Source organism: Mustela nivalis, assembly GCF_964662115.1.
Source record: "Mustela nivalis genome assembly, contig: HAP1_SCAFFOLD_860, whole genome shotgun sequence".
NCBI lineage: Eukaryota > Metazoa > Chordata > Mammalia > Carnivora > Mustelidae > Mustela > Mustela nivalis.
Window position 1 is genome coordinate 112,860 of NW_028135804.1, and position 16,130 is coordinate 128,989.

At 57.0% G+C, this 16,130-nt stretch overlaps 1 protein-coding gene across 1 annotated transcript in view; it reads right to left on the reverse strand.

Annotated features, from left to right (window-relative positions):
- Window positions 1-14,163: 14,163 nt before the first annotated feature.
- The window catches only part of LOC309857537 (uncharacterized protein), a 36,518-nt gene continuing 34,551 nt past the window's right edge, over window positions 14,164-16,130 (reverse strand). The window contains exons 5-6 of the mRNA XM_082750272.1: window positions 14,724-14,821; window positions 14,164-14,420 (exon numbers count right to left, since the gene is read on the reverse strand). Of these exons, the coding sequence (XP_082606398.1) occupies window positions 14,311-14,420; window positions 14,724-14,821 (208 nt within the window). The 3' untranslated portion in view covers window positions 14,164-14,310. The remainder of the gene's footprint in view (window positions 14,421-14,723; window positions 14,822-16,130) is intronic.

Here is a 16,130-nt window from a genome sequence, read left to right on the forward strand (position 1 = left end):
ACCAACTCTTGTCCCTTAGTGCTTCAGGCCCAGCCAGGGGAGAATGCTGGCACCCACTGCACTCCCGTTCCCCTTCCTCAGTTCAGCCTCCAAGCCCAAGAGATCTGTGAATCCCCCAAGGGTTGGGAACGAGGGAGTTGACCCCCCCATGGCGCCTCTGCAGGCCTGATTCTTGCACTGGGCGGTGACCCAACAGAAGCTGTGCGCGTGCACAGGGGTTCCTGCACGCGCGCTCACTCCTCAGGTTCCAGGTTCTAAAGCTGTGTCCTGGCAACAGGCCCCGCATTGTGCTCTAGGCCTTCAGCCGTGACTTGGCAGCTGAAGGAGAGCGCTGCGAGCCTAGTTCGCTATCCTCAGCGTCTGACCTTACCGGACTGCTCTATGGGCAACTCCTTGAGCAGGCCATGCCCCTCCCCCCATCCCCGGGCTCTGCGGGGTCCGCACCTGCCAGGAGGGCTGGTCCGCCCCCACCGGGCTCACTGTGGCCGCAGACAACTCTTGGAGGCCAGGGCTCACCCGGCGGTCCACGCCCCGGGGTCCACTCACAGGCGGTCTTCCAAGTACCCGGCAAGTTGGCATCCGCGCTCCGTCCTAGCAGCTTGGAGAAGGTACTCAGGGACCCTGGCGACCCCGCGCTTTCTTCTGGGGCTTCTTACCTCCTCCTGTAGGTGGGGCTGCCGGCTGAAATCAGTGCTGTCAGATGCCAGATCACAGATGTCCTGCCGCTGCCGCTCCGAGTCCATCGAGGACACGGTCACCCCCTGTCTGCTGCAGAAGCGGGTCATCACTGGGCTGCGGCCCTCAACACCCAGAAATGACCATGGTGACTCCACAGCGGAGCAGGTGTGCAGAAATCCCAGACAGAGCGGCAAAGGGACAGCCCAGATAGAGACTCACAGAAAGGACCCTAAAGGCACTGAGGCCCCACAGGGGGCATTTAGGCGCCTGGGGGTCCACGGAGGCCTCTCTCCCTTTGTGCCCAGGCCTGGGCCTCTGCCGAGAGCCGTCCCCCGGAAAGAGAGCTCAGAAGACCCATACAGTAAGAAGTCCCCCAGCTCCCACAGGAGCTCCTGCCCCACTCGAAATGCCATCACCAGTTCTTACAGTTCCACCAGGGGCTGCCACCTGGTCCAGAAAAAGAGGCGTCTGGCCACAAGTCAGGCCTCGCAGCCCCCGAGGTCCCCCAAAAAAGTCAGCCAAGAGAGCCTCTTGTGTCCAGCCAGAGTGCCTGCACTCTGCCAAAAGAACCAGCCGGAAAAGGCTGCCGATACCACCACGGGGCAGAAGGCAGCGCAGAGGAACTATTCATCCCCAGCTGACTGTTCCAGGCCCCGAAAACGCAAGTTTCCTCTGCTGCCACACAGGCGAGGGGAGCCTCTGAGGCTGCCATCACCCCCTGAGCCGGGGTTTCGAGTGACGGTTGAGGACCTGGACCGGGAAAGAAAAGCTGCTCTCCAGCGCATCCAAGATGCTCTTCGAGGGGACACAGAGGCCACCTGCAGCTGTGGCCCAGCTAGCCCATCCAGTGCCTTGGCCCTGCCTGCTGCAGTGGCTGCTCCGCTGCCAGCCTCTGACTCCCAGGTCACCTCCAGGGACTGCTCCAGTTCTTCCCAGCCTCTCCCTTTGGGGTCTCACCCTGGCTGCAGTGGGAGCAACGTTGCATCTACCCAGGCCCCCTCGATGCCGTCCGGGGACATCACAGCCTCAGTCACAGTCCCCCCAGGGCTGCCTGCACTGCCTGGAGGTAGGGGCAACCCGGGATCCACTGCCCAGGCCCCACTCTGGGCTGTTGGTGGGCAGTGGCCCGGAGCCAGCACCCTTCAAATCTCTCCCGCGCATGGACAGCCGGCAGCTCAGGCTCCAGACCCACTCCAGGCCCTGAGCACGGCAGTAGTCCAGCTGTCCTTGGGCAGTGGCACCCAGGTAGGTTATGTGGTTCCCTTACCCACATCTGCCTCCCGGGGGACCCGTGCCAGTGCCCAGCCAGGCTCGGTAACCTCCTCTGCTGTCCTCGCCCCTGGCGCAGCTGCTGCCCCTGGCTTGACAGCGGCCCCCCAGTTGCCCAGCGCTGTGCCCAATGCTGGGCCCAACAACCAGCACCCCGGCCCCCCAACTGGCACCACAATGCCGGCCCCCATCAGCATGGGGCTTTCGGCAGCACCCACAGTTTTGGGGAGAGGAGATTATGTTGCAGGCCTGTGCACCAGATTAGGGGCTCTCTGCATCACAGCAGCAACAAGCAGGGCCCCAAATGGCCCACAGGGCTCCAGGGCAAGCCTGGGCCCAAACACAGGGGGCCGCCCATGCCAGAGCACCTTGTCGGGGACCGCTGGAGCCAGCACGACGAACCAGCCTGTGTCGGGAGCCCCGAGTTTCCCTCCCTTCAGTCACATCCCCAGGAACCTGAGCCGGAAGAGGTCCAGATCGGACGGCTACAGCACTTCCAGCAAGGCCGCCTTCAGGGATGGGAGCATCCTGGCCTTTCCTCCTAGTGGCTCCACGTCTCTGGTCAGCAAGGCCCAGAGCAGCCTTGCCACCAAGACCCCCTCATCCCCTGCCCTGCGACTGATTAAGTGCAAAAGACCTGCAACATGTAATAATCCATCTTCGGCCACATCACAGTCCACTGCAGCTGCCCCTGGCTTGGCGGTTGCCGCCCAGGTACTTGGCACCGTGTCCCATGCTGGGCCCAAAAGCCAGCACCCCGGCCCCCCAATTGGGACCGCAATGCAGGCCACCATCAGCATGGGGCTTTCGGCAGCACCCCCAGTTTGGGGGAGAGGGGATGATGTTGCCGATCTGTGCTCCAGATTTGGAGCACTCTGCATCTCAGCATCAACGAGCAGGGCCCCAGGTGGCCCGCAGGGCTCCAGGGCAAGCCTGGGCCCGAACACAGGGGGCCGCCCACGCCAGAGCACCCTGTCGGGGACCACGGGAGCCAGCACAACGAACGAGCCTGTGTCGGGAGCCCCGAGTGCTCCTCCTCCTAGTCACATCCCCAGGCACAAGACCAAGGGGAGGTCCAGATCGGAGGGCGGCACTTCCAGCAAGGCTGCCCACGGGGACGGGGGCGTCCTGGCCACTCCTCCTAGCACCATCGCCTTTGTGGTCAGCACGGCCCACACCAGCCTTGCCACCAAGACCCCCTCATCCCCTGCCCAGAGATTGACTAGGTGCAGAAGAGCTTCAGCGGGCAACAAGATATCTTCCTGCACATCCCAGCCGACTGCCGCTGCCCCTGCCTTCACAGCGGCCCCCCAAATGCCCAGCACTGTGTCCCATGCTGGGCCCAACAGCCAGCACACCGGCCCCCAAACTGACACCACAATGCCGGCCACCATCAGCATGAGGCTTTCGGCAGCACCCCCAGTTTTGGGGAGAGGGGATGATGTTGCCGATCTGTGCTCCAGATTCGGGGCACTCTGCATCTCAGCATCAACGAGCAGGGCCCCAGGTGGCCCGCAGGGCTCCAGGGCAAGCCTGGGCCCGAACACAGGGGGCCGCCCACGCCAGAGCACCCTGTCGGGGACCACGGGAGCCAGCACAACGAACGAGCCTGTGTCGGGAGCCCCGAGTGCTCCTCCTCCTAGTCACATCCCCAGGCACAAGACCAAGGGGAGGTCCAGATCGGAGGGCGGCACTTCCAGCAAGGCTGCCCACGGGGACGGGGGCGTCCTGGCCACTCCTCCTAGCACCATCGCCTTTGTGGTCAGCACGGCCCACACCAGCCTTGCCACCAAGACCCCCTCATCCCCTGCCCAGAGATTGACTAGGTGCAGAAGAGCTTCAGCGGGCAACAAGATATCTTCCTGCACATCCCAGCCGACTGCCGCTGCCCCTGCCTTCACAGCGGCCCCCCAAATGCCCAGCACTGTGTCCCATGCTGGGCCCAACAGCCAGCACACCGGCCCCCAAACTGACACCACAATGCCGGCCACCATCAGCATGAGGCTTTCGGCAGCAACCCCAGTTTTGGGGAGAGGGGATGATATTGCCGATCTGTGCTCCAGATTTGGGGCACTCTGCATCTCAGCATCAACGAGCAGGGCCCCAGGTGGCCCGCAGAGCTCCAGGGCAAGCCTGGGCCCGAACACAGGGGGCCGACCACGCCAGAGCACCCTGTCGGGGACCACGGGAGCCAGCACAATGAACCAGCCTGTGTCGAGAGCCCCGAGTGCTCCTCCTCCTAGTCACATCCCCAGGCACAAGACCAAGGGGAGGTCCAGATCGGAGGGCGGCACTTCCAGCAAGGCTGCCCACGGGGACGGGGGCGTCCTGGCCACTCCTCCTAGCACCACCGCCTTTGTGGTCAGCACGGCCCACACCAGCCTTGCCACCAAGACCCCCTCATCCCCTGCCCAGAGATTGACTAGGTGCAGAAGAGCTTCAGCGGGCAACAAGATATCTTCCTGCACATCCCAGCCGACTGCCGCTGCCCCTGCCTTCACAGCGGCCCCCCAAATGCCCAGCACTGTGTCCCATGCTGGGCCCAACAGCCAGCACCCCGGCCTCCAAACTGACACCACAATGCCGGCCACCATCAGCATGAGGCTTTCGGCAGCAACCCCAGTTTTGGGGAGAGGGGATGATGTTGCCGATCTGTGCTCCAGATTTGGGGCACTCTGCATCTCAGCATCAACGAGCAGGGCCCCAGGTGGCCCGCAGGGCTCCAGGGCATGCCTGGGCCCAAACAGAGGGGGTCGCCCACGCCAGAGCACCCTGTCGGGGACCACGGGAGCCAGCACAATGAACCAGCCTGTGTCGGGAGCCCCGAGTGCTCCTCCTCCTAGTCATATCCCCAGGCACAAGACCAAGGGGAGGTCCAGATCAGAGGGCGGCACTTCCAGCAAGGCTGCCCACGGGGACGTGGGGGTCCTGGCCACTCCTCCTAGCACCACCACCTTTGTGGTCAGCACGGCCCACACCAGCCTTGCCACCAAGACCCCCTCATCCCCTGCCCAGAGATTGACTAGGTGCAGAAGAGCTTCAGCGGGCAACAAGCCATCTTCCTGCACATCCCAGCCCACTGTCGCTGCCCCTGCCTTCACAGCGGCCCCCCAAATGCCCAGCACTGTGTCCCATGCTGGGCCCAACAGCCAGCACCCCGGCCCCCAAACTGAAACCTCAATGCCGGCCACCATCAGCTTGGGGCTTTCGGCAGCACCCCCAGTTTTGGGGAGAGGGGATGATGTTGCCGATCTGTGCTCCAGATTTGGGGCACTCTGCATCTCAGCATCAACGAGCAGGGCCCCAGGTGGCCCGCAGAGCTCCAGGGCAAGCCTGGGCCCGAACACAGGGGGCCGACCACGCCAGAGCACCCTGTCGGGGACCACGGGAGCCAGCACAATGAACCAGCCTGTGTCGGGAGCCCCGAGTGCTCTTCCTCCTAGTCACATCCCCAGGCACAAGACCAAGGGGAGGTCCAGATCGGAGGGCGGCACTTCCAGCAAGGCTGCCCACGGGGACGGGGGCGTCCTGGCCACTCCTCCTAGCACCACTGCCTTTGTGGTCAGCACGGCCCACACCAGCCTTGCCACCAAGACCCCCTCATCCCCTGCCCAGAGATTGACTAGGTGCAGAAGAGCTTCAGCGGGCAACAAGATATCTTCCTGCACATCCCAGCCCACTGCCGCTGCCCCTGCCTTGACAGCGGCCCCCCAAATGCCCAGCACTGTGTCCCATGCTGGGCCCAACAGCCAGCACACCGGCCCCCAAACTGACACCACAATGCCGGCCACCATCAGCATGGGGCTTTCGGCAGCACCCCCAGTTTTGGGGAGAGGGGATGATATTGCCGATCTGTGCTCCAGATTTGGGGCACTCTGCATCTCAGCATCAACGAGCAGGGCCCCAGGTGGCCCGCAGAGCTCCAGGGCAAGCCTGGGCCCGAACACAGGGGGCCGACCACACCAGAGCACCCTGTCGGGGTCCACGGGAGCCAGCACAACGAACCAGCCTCTGTCGGGAGCCCTGAGTGCTCCTCCCTCTAGTCACATCCCCAGGCACCAGACCAAGGAGAGGTCCAGATCGGCCGGCGGCTTTTCCAGCAAGGCTGCCCACGGGGACGGGGGCGTCCTGGCCTCTCCTCCTAGCACCACCATTTTTGTGGTCAGCACGGCCCACACCAGCCTTGCCACCAAGAACCCGTCATCCCGTGCCCAGCACCTAAGAGGACGTAAAAGAGCTGCACCGTGCAAGAAACCATCTTCTCCCCCATCATAGCCCACCTCTTAAGGGCCTAAAGGGAGAGGCTTGGCTGAGCCAATAACTACCTGGAGACATATCTAGTGGTGTACTTCCACCTTCCAACATTGGGAAAACTTCCCAATCCCTGACCTACCATTTTTAAGGAAGGTGGGGGCCTGAAGCCTCGTCTGTGATCCCAGGGGCCATGGGCCTTCGGACAGTACACGGTAATCGGGTCCCTTGGGCCTCCAGTCCCACAGCTCCTGGGACTCCTGCCGCTGCCCACAGATTTCCCCTCCCCTCTCCCCACGTTCCTCTCAGAACCTTTAGGTAGTGTTCATTTCATTAATAAAAGCCTGTTCTAGTTTCTCTGCATAGCTCTCTTGAGTCTCCTCTGTGGGTCATGTGGGCAAAAGTTGGGGGCCGAATGGAGGCTGGCATGGGAAGCCAGACGCCACCGTTTCCAGGTTCCCGTGGCCCAGCGGAGCGGGTAGGGCTGGAAGGACAGACCCTCGAAGAGTGAGAGTAGGTTTTCCGTTTCGGGGATGGGCCTGGGAGAACACTGGCCTGGGGAGGGCAAACTGGGGAGACTCACCCTTGCCTATTGGAAGCGCTGCTCCTCTCTCACTGGGGACCCCACGGAATCTTCTTGCTTCACAGCCCTAGGGCGATGTAAAGACACTCCTGGCCTAGAGTATGGGTCTGGCATCCACGACTGTGGCTCAGGGCAAAGGAGGACAGCTTTGCCTTGAGGGTCTGACAGCTCCCTGAGCGGTGAGTGACATCCCACTTCATACAAGCACCAGGCCTCCCTCCGTGCATCTCTTCCCTCTGCCAGGCATTTGGGGGCCCCTTCCGGATGGCACTCAGGAGAAGAATGAGGAAGAAACAAGTCACCTGGGAGAGGGAGGGAGCAAGGACGACGCTGAAAGTACTGTCACCCCCAAAACTCCTCAGTCCCATATTGATTAGATACAAGATCACAGACAACGAACGAGGAGGTTATACATTAGTCTTGGGTCTTGTAGGTCAACCAGAAGGAATGGGAGTCCTACATCGACCATAGTCTTGCCGGTAAACAGAGTAGGCTGTGCCTGGCCCAGCAGCATGGAATTTTTGGCGGAGAAAAACTCACTCATATGTTTTTAGCTAAGTTTTATCAAGGCCTGAGACAAAATTAAGGAGAAATTATGCCATAAACTAGAAATTCCCAATCTATCAGGGTAGCACACCCATCAAGGACAACACAATTATTAGTAGATCAGAACATTCTGCGGGTACCGCCCATTATCTGTGTTGAATAAATGGAAGATAACAAGAGTCAGGTGGAGCTCTCTACTACTTTGTTGAATCCTTAAAAGGGACACTTGAAAACAGGTGCCAGAAGCAGTAGGAAGCCTGATACCTTCGAAATTCACCAGCGGATAAGAAAGGCAAGCATCCTAACTGCACCCCTCCTCTGTTTCAGTGCATTGCTGCAAGAAAAACTTTAGAAATTTCCTTTGCTTTTTTTGGATAGCCCAGATATCCATTACACACTCCTTGTAAAACCCCTCATCCAAGATCCACTCCACTAAGGAGCACACTCCCAAAGCAAGAGTTAGCTACACTCCCAGTCTAAAATTATTTACTCCCCTAATTGAAATATTTACTGAATCTGAACAACAGTGTAACCACTTTATAGTTGTCATATCCTTTTATGAGGTCAAGAAGAACACAGAATTGCCTAACTAGACGAGAGCCTAGAACAGTATCATCAAAACCAAGTATTCAAGGAAAACACCCACCAACTGTTCAAAAGTACAAGGTCACGAGTATAAAATAAAGGGCAGCTGTCCTAAGACCATATGCTAATGAAGCCATGTCCTGTATTTATTGTACATGGAGTTTGGGGCTTGTCAAAACAAAGCCCTCCTGCCCACCAACCCAGGTTCTTCCTTGTGGCTGATGGCATCTTGTTAGAAAACATCTTAAATTTTTAAAATGCCCATCACCTGCTGCCAAACAAGCCTGATAGTTTCAAGTGAACTGAGCTACACCACATAGTTCTGAGCATGGACGGTTTTAAGAAATAAAGTGGAATCCTCAAAAAATTCCACAGGGAGTGAGCAGTCAATCTAGATAACTTTCCATCTGCCCAAGCTCAGACATAATCTTTAAAAAAAATTAGTTTTACATGGCTTTCTGGTTTGTTGACACAAGTAACTTAATAAAATTGTTTTGCTAAAACCCTGATTTTTTTCCCCTTTGAACTCACACAGTATCTACATATTCCATTAGTTGCTTTTAATACTTCACTTGTCCTTTAAAAAAATCTTTTAAAAGGAAGAGAGGGGTGTAAAGATATGCAGGTAAATACAATAAGTGCTTTTCTCTAAATAAGCTGCCAGCATGTTCATTGCTGTATTGCTTTTATTAGTAAAATATTGGAAGCACCTTAAATAGTTTTCATGAGGGAACTAGCTAAATAGTTATTGATATATAAAGGACTGCAATACAACTATTTTTTTTTAAGTAGCTCTATCTGTACTATCATGAAAGATTTCCATTACAGCATTCAGTGAAAAAATTAAGTGACAGAACAACATGTATAAATGTGAAACCATGAATGTAAAAAACAAAAATATATTTGTGTGCTTGAAAGTTTGAAAGGATTTTACCAATATCTGAGAAAGAGATGGATAGAAGGGAATTACTTTTTGCTGTATACCTGTCTATGATATTTGTTTTTACTACAAGTAAGAATCAGATTGTAAAATAAAGAAAAATGTAAACCTAGAAAAAATCTCTAAGTGCACAAAAGATATACATAGGAAAATGGATATTTATATTTTCCAGTATGCTTTTTAAAATCTACTATCTAGAATTTTATATCATGGGACATATTATATATATGTAATTTCAATAAAGTAAATTTTCTAAAAAAAAAAAAAAAAGAGTGCATGCAGAGGGGGCAGAGGGAGAGAAGGAATCTCAAGCAGACTCCATTGAGCGTGGAGCCCAATGCAGAGCTCAATCCAACGACCCCGAGATCATGACCTGAGCCAAAATCAAGAGCTGGACACTGAACAGACTGAGACACCCAGGCACCCCCCAGAGGCAACTTTAGATCCTTATCAGTGACCCTGAGCCAGCATGTATCACCCTCAAAGTCACCCCACCCTGGACTCTGCAAACTGCTTCTCTGTTCACTAGGTGGCTGGGAGCTGAACTCTGTTGCATGAGCTATGGACACGTATACACTCATTCACATGCAGAGACGATCACACTCACAGGCAGACACACATGATCACATACGTACACACACGACCCACATGCTCACTTGGAGATACACGTGTACATGTACACACATGTCCCCATGCACTAACACACAGACACAAACACACGGGTATGTGCATGTTCACGCTCACACACACATGATCAAAGTCACACACACCGGCACCTACTCAGAGGTCTGTCCAGCTCCACAATACAGACAGGAGGGTGGGTCTTGTGGGCATCCTGAAGGCTGCGGAGGCCCCTCCCTCCAGAGCCCAGGCTTTGTTCCCCCATCTGTGCTGCCTTTAATGCTCTCAGGTTTAAACCCCCTTGGCTGGAGGACAGCTGGACAGTCAGTGCTCACTCTCAGGTGAGTCCTTCTGTCCCGGGTGACCCGTTTGGCCGGGTCAATGCCCTCCAGGAGACCCACGCCTGCTGCCTTGGGAAGTTGTTCATTTGGGCTTCACGATGGGAGGAAGCTGAACAATCATAAGAATGCGTTTCTGCAAATTTTGGATTTACCTAAAGACACAAGCATGTGCCTATTAGGCATGGGGGAAATTATCAGCGAATGTTTTAAAAGAACCAATAAAAAGGAAAATATCATTGCTCGTTGTTTTTTATGGATCCTAATGTTTCTTTCTTTTTTGTTTTCTAATGGAAACATCAACAAACTCCCCTCCTAGATGCCGGCCACTAACTGACACAGTCAGCACACGGTAATGCAGGCACGCGGGTACCCGCCTGTCATAATTCATCTTCAAAACTGAAATTGGCCCAACAAAGAGCACAAAATCACTGCAAAGAGCAGATTCAATAAAAAACCGATTTCACTCTCTTTTCCAAAGCAACAAGCCGGGGACGGGAGCTCTTAAGTACATATCAGGTCGCTTCTCCGATTGCCACTCCCACCCCAATTTGATGAATTCTCAGCTATTTACTGAGGACCTACTCCACTGGAATCATTAGTTAGGTACTGGAGGAAAGCAAAGTTTGAGGCAAATTCCCCATGGCCAGGAAGCACAGTCAGGTGGGGAAGGAGATAAGTTACACTGTTATGAAAGCCCCAGAAGAGAGGCAGTGTGGGTGACTCCTGCCAGGGAATCAGGGAGGGCTTTATGGAGGAGGTGGCATTTACACGTGATGGAGAGGCAGGAAGAGGGTGGGCAGGAGCTCAGACTAGCACGGGGGCAGATTTAGCGGAGTGCAGGGGGTAGTGCGGGAGCGTGCAGAAAGGCAGGTGGAAGGTCCCTGATTGTGGAAGAAGCAGGTGTTGAAATTTGTAGGTGAAACCTGAGCCCCCTTCCCCTCCTACGGTATGGTAGGACAGCAACCTGCCCCCTGCCAGGCCCTGGGTGGTCCAGCTCCCTTGGCTGCAGGCCTGCCCCCAGGAGCCCAGAAGGGCAATGCAAAGGACTCAGCCAATGCTGCTAATCAGAGGAGGCGGGGGCGGGGGGGGGCCTGGGGGGGCTGTCACTGGGGTCACTGCTCACATGGGGCACAGGCCCCACAGTCAACCCCACAGCAGATGGCTCCCGGCGCTTCCAAGGCAAAAGGTTTTGGAGCATTTACTGTTCAGTGATTCTCTCCACCTCTGCTGCTGACATTCCCCTCCTTGAATGTTCGAATGTGCCAGGAAGAGACACTGAAGAGAAATGTTCAGGGGCACAGGAGGGAAATGCTAATGAGAGCCACAAAGCAGAATCCCAGGGAAGGGGAAGTCTCCTGAAGGAGTGGCAACCTGGTTGCTCCCTAACAGGGAAGTCAATTTGGTGACTGGGCAAGAGACTGTCAGAAAAGCGGGGCCCGGGGAACAGAGGCCGGGTGGCAGCCAAGGGTGGTGGGAAGGAGACCCACGCTGGTGCAGGTCTGCTCGCCCGCCGGCCATCCAGACCTCCAAGGGGTATTTGCTAACAGACCGACTGACTGTGGGGAAACTAGGGGTCACAGCTTCTCTGCAGGGGAAGGCAGGTGCTGCTGGGACCTTTCCGTCTCGGAGGATCTTGGCAACATGTGGAATGTGTCCCTCAGGAACGCCCCACCTACACCTGTGGCTCTCACCTTTCTGGGGCAGAAACCCGGACTTGGGGGATCTGGGAGATATTTGCCCTTTCCCTCCCCATGCACATTCCACCTGTTGCCCACTCCGTGTGTCCCCTCTGCTTCTCCTGCGTTTCTCTGCTCCCCCTACCCCACCCAACGACCCCATGGTTTCCTCTGGGACAGACTGAATCTCCAGTTTGGAGGATTCACTGCCTCATTCTAGATCTTATTTCTCAGCCTTCCCCCAGCCCCATGCCCCTCCCAAGACCCCCAGCCCCATCCCCCCACCCCACAGCCCCTCCCCCCAGCCCTTGCCCAGGCACCACAGCCCCTCCCCCCCACCCCACAGCCCTTTTCCCAGGCACCACAGCCCCTCCCCCATCCCCAGAGCCCTTCCCAGGCACCAAAGCCCCACCCCTGGCCCCATGCCCTTCCCAGGCCCTCAGCCCCTCCCCCCACCCCACAGCCCTTCCCCCCAGCCCTTGCCCAGGCACCACAGCCCCTCCACCCCACCCTAAAGCCCTTTCCCAGGCACCACAGCCCCTCCCCCATCCCCAGAGCCCCAAGGCCAGGCCCTGCTCCCTCCCTGCCCTTGGGAGGGAGGTGCACCATGGTGGTCCACATGGGTGGACCATGTGACCTGTCTGGGCTAATGAGCTATTCTTGATGCAATGCCTCCGGAGGCTTGCCACGTCCTTGTGCCCTGGAGTTGGGCAAGCTTTCATTCCTGGGATCCCCCAAGAAGGTTATGCACCAGGCAGAGGCGTCACTTCAGATATGGCCTCTGCAGAAAGCTGAGGAAAAGACCCAAGTCTATTCAGGAGCCTAAAGAATGCCCCGCTCGCCCGCCCCAGAATGAGGGTAGCCCAGATCAGCTGTAGCGAGGTGAACCCGCAGAGCCCTGGTCATGAGAAGAAATAGCCTTTGTCTCAAGTCACGGAGGGTCGGATGCTTTGTTACATGGCGTGGCTGCTCTGTTTGCGGGCTGGTGCAACCCTGGTCATCCAAGCTCCCCCCCTTCCTCCTTAAGCCCAACTGTCATAGGGATGCTCGCTGTAGCAGGAAAGACTTCCCCATGAGAGAGATTCTGACTTTCTTCCAGAGGCTTATTCCTTAGTTCACGTGCCAACATACGGAGATCCATGCTCAGCCTTAGCAGGGGCGACAAGAGGCAAGAGCGGGGTGGTTCTGCAGGAGGCTGAGACATACGCCCTTTCTTCGAGAGTGAGAGAGCAGGGCCAGAAGCCAGCAATCACATGGCAGGGTACCGGCCAAGTTTCTGACCCAAGAGCAGACCACGGGGAGACAAAGTCATCATTCTGCAGATGCCCGTGTTTCTTCTTAAAGACAAATTATCTCTATTTTTTAAAAAATCCCCAGTAATTACGAGTATCCCTTCTTCTGCACACACCGCATGAGCCAGTGAGGAACTGGAATGCAACACAGCCTTCCCATATGTCAGTACCAGTTACGCCTTCTTTTAAAGCGTGTTCTGTGCATCCTTCTGGAAGGAGGTGAATGAAATGTTCTTGTAAATGGACAAACGATTCACGGGATCATGACTACTTCTCACCAGCTGCATCAATTCTAGGCAGCGATGGGACTTGGTGAGATATTATTTACAACTTGTTAAAAACACTCCTTGAGACACTTCGGGCCTTGTTTGGTCCTGGTGAGCTCAGCTGCACGTGGCTGGGATGGCAGTCGGCCGAAACTGGTCCTCCCGGCACACCCACGCTGCCTGGGCCCAGAGGAACTGCATGCCGGCATGGGGAGGTTTCTGGAACTCTTTCCTCTGAGAGGGAGGACGGGGAAGCCTGAGACATGCACGGGACTTTACTGGGCCATCAACGAGGCATTCGATCAGGCATCGATCCAAGTGACATTCTGTCTGGTGATGGGGTCACAGCTACACAGGGCAAAGGACAAACACACAGTCCTGCTCTCAGGTTGCCTATGGTCTCACAGAGATACGGTTCCCCGTCTATTAGGTAGTCTTCAGGAAAGAAATGACCTGGCTTGCCTGTCCCTTAATCTCCTCCTCCGTCAAATTATGAAAATGAAAATGGTCATCACATCCCAGGACGGTGGGGACAGCCATGTCAGCCAACACATGTCCACCATACCCCCTTGTTCCCTGAGAGGACCCTGAGCTTGTTGGGGCGGCCATGCTTCCTGATGATGGCTCACCTTCTCAGGCTCCCTGTGGCCACGTGGGCCACGCGCCCCGGTTCCTGTCCGTGAGCACAGATAGAAATTTTGGTGAGCGCATTCCTTTCTGAGTAAAAGGACAAAGTTTCGCGAGAGACGCTGCTCATTTGCCTTCTCTCCAGAAACACCTGAATGGAACCTCTGACCACGTGGGACCAAGGGGACAGTGACGGGCTGGAGGGGCCTTGGGCTCCGGACGTGCTCCTGGGCACCTGTCAGCCGTGTTCTACTTAGTTCCAGACAGCTCTTGCTTCAGCAGCTGTCTCACGGGTGAACGTGCTCTGGACAGTGTGAGCCCACAGACTGCAAGGTGTGCAGGAAGTACTCCTTGGGGCCGCACTGTGTGGTTACTGATGCCGTGAGCACCCAGGACGGTGGCGTGGTGAGCGGGTGCGGACGCCAGATGCTTCACGGGGTCTGCAGTCCCAGCCAGTGCCACGGGCTCTGAGCCTCAGAGGTCTTTCCAGGCGGACCCCTCTGCTCCTCCCAGCTGTCCTGCCCTCCACGGGGCTTCTACATTGGCCGTTCCAGGAGGATCCAAGCCGGAGCCCTGGCTTCCGTCCTGCACGAATCGTCCGCCTCGCTTATTTCCAATGGGGGTCTGCTCCCAGCTCACTCCCAGATGAGAACCTCCCGGAGGGACCCCTCACCATCAGTAGCCCCTTGACGTTCCCGTCCTTCGGGCCCGAGTGCCGACACTGCCACGGACATTTCAGCAAGGCCTGGGGAGACACAAAACATACCTCACTTTCAAAAATTCAATCCTAAGAAAAAAAAAAGAACCATGCAATGTTTGCTTTTTTACTGTGATATATTCTTGTTAACTTCAATATAAAAATGTTTTAACTTCCCTGCTGATGGAAAGAATTAATTGTATTCGAGGAAGATGCTGGGTGTTCAGCCGCAGTTTTGCGCGCCCCCTCAGAGGGCGTTCGGGAGCTCCCTGTCCTGTCGTCCATGGGACGTGGGTGCCCTCCTGTGACCCCTTGTTCCACACACCGTCCCGTCCTCATGGAGCGTCGTACCTCCCTGGCCACTGGCAAACTCCCGGGTGTGCTCCCGTCTGAGAGAGCCCAGCAGGCCGGCTGTGCTAACCGCTTCGGCCTCTGGTCCCACCACACACCTGTCAAGCACAGGGAACATTCTGTTCATCGTGGAAGGCTTCCAGTTACTCGTGTGTGACCAACGATCCCCACACCTAGAGACCCCTCCTCCCGAGGGGGACAGGTGCCCCAGGAGCAAGCGGGCACCAGCTGCCTGGACGCGCCTCGGTACCACAAGCGGGGAGGCGTGAGGACAAAGAGAGCGTCTGAGAACGGATGTGCCGGCCGGTGACGTCCCCACGCACCCTCGCAAGCCGTCTCTGCCCCGCACCCGAGTGTGGAGGTTGAGGCTGGGGCAGGAGGGCAGGGAGGGACCTGCTTGCTGCTGGGAGGGACCCGGCACGGAGGGACCCGTCTCCCGCTCCCCGTCCCTGGTATTTCTTATCCCCAACCCCACACGGGAAACAGAGTGCTTGGTGTTCATTCTGAGCGCAGGTCAGTGGTCTGTACAGGAAACCGGGATGGGCTCTGGTGTTGGCCACATCCCCCCAGAGCCACTTCTGTGTCTCCCACTCTCAGGGGCCCAGCAGAACAAGGGGGGCTCTAGGTGTCTCCCCCAAGCCCCTCCCCTCGGCCCTCTGGAGGGGCAGGCTGCCCTCCGGGATCTGTCCATGGCTGTGGGCTAAGTGTCCGAGGTCTAACAGCCCCTCGTCTGCCATTAAGAGCTCCGTTATGGGAGCCTTCATAGCAGGTGTCATTGAACAGACATTAAGACCCAACTGGCCATGGTTAAGGGGACCATTAGCACATGCCTGATGTTTGCCCTGACAAAGGGTGACCCAGCCAAGCACTCATGTGATAATGGGCTGGGAAACACTCCCTGGGGCGAAGAAACAGGATGGGGGGGGCGGGAAGGGCACGCCCTGCCTGGGGCCCTCAGAGCATCTGAGGACTCTAAGTCAGCCTCGCCCTGGCCTCCCTGGGTCTCTGGCGCTCGACCAAGGAGGTGGGGACCGCTGCCTGCCCCACCAGCCAGAGCATGCTCCGGGGAAGCCTGCCTTGTGACGGCAGGACAAAGGGTCACGCTGCCTCAGTTTCCCCTGAGCTGACGGGTCTTTGGGAGCCGAGACCAGCGTCAAAGCGAGCTGAGCTCATTTATGCTTCTGTGGGTCTGAAGGGGGCAGGCCCGTCAGGGCACCGACACCCCACCTCCAGCAGAACTGTGCATCCGCATAGGTGGCCGGCCCCACCAACCCACTCTCCCACCTGCAGCCTTCCATGACCAGGAGGCGGCGCAGTGTGGGGTGCAGATGGGCGCTTTGGGTTCAGGTCTCCCTGGGTTCGACGCCCAGCTCTGCCCCCTGCGAGTCAGGCTCCTCTTTTCTGTTC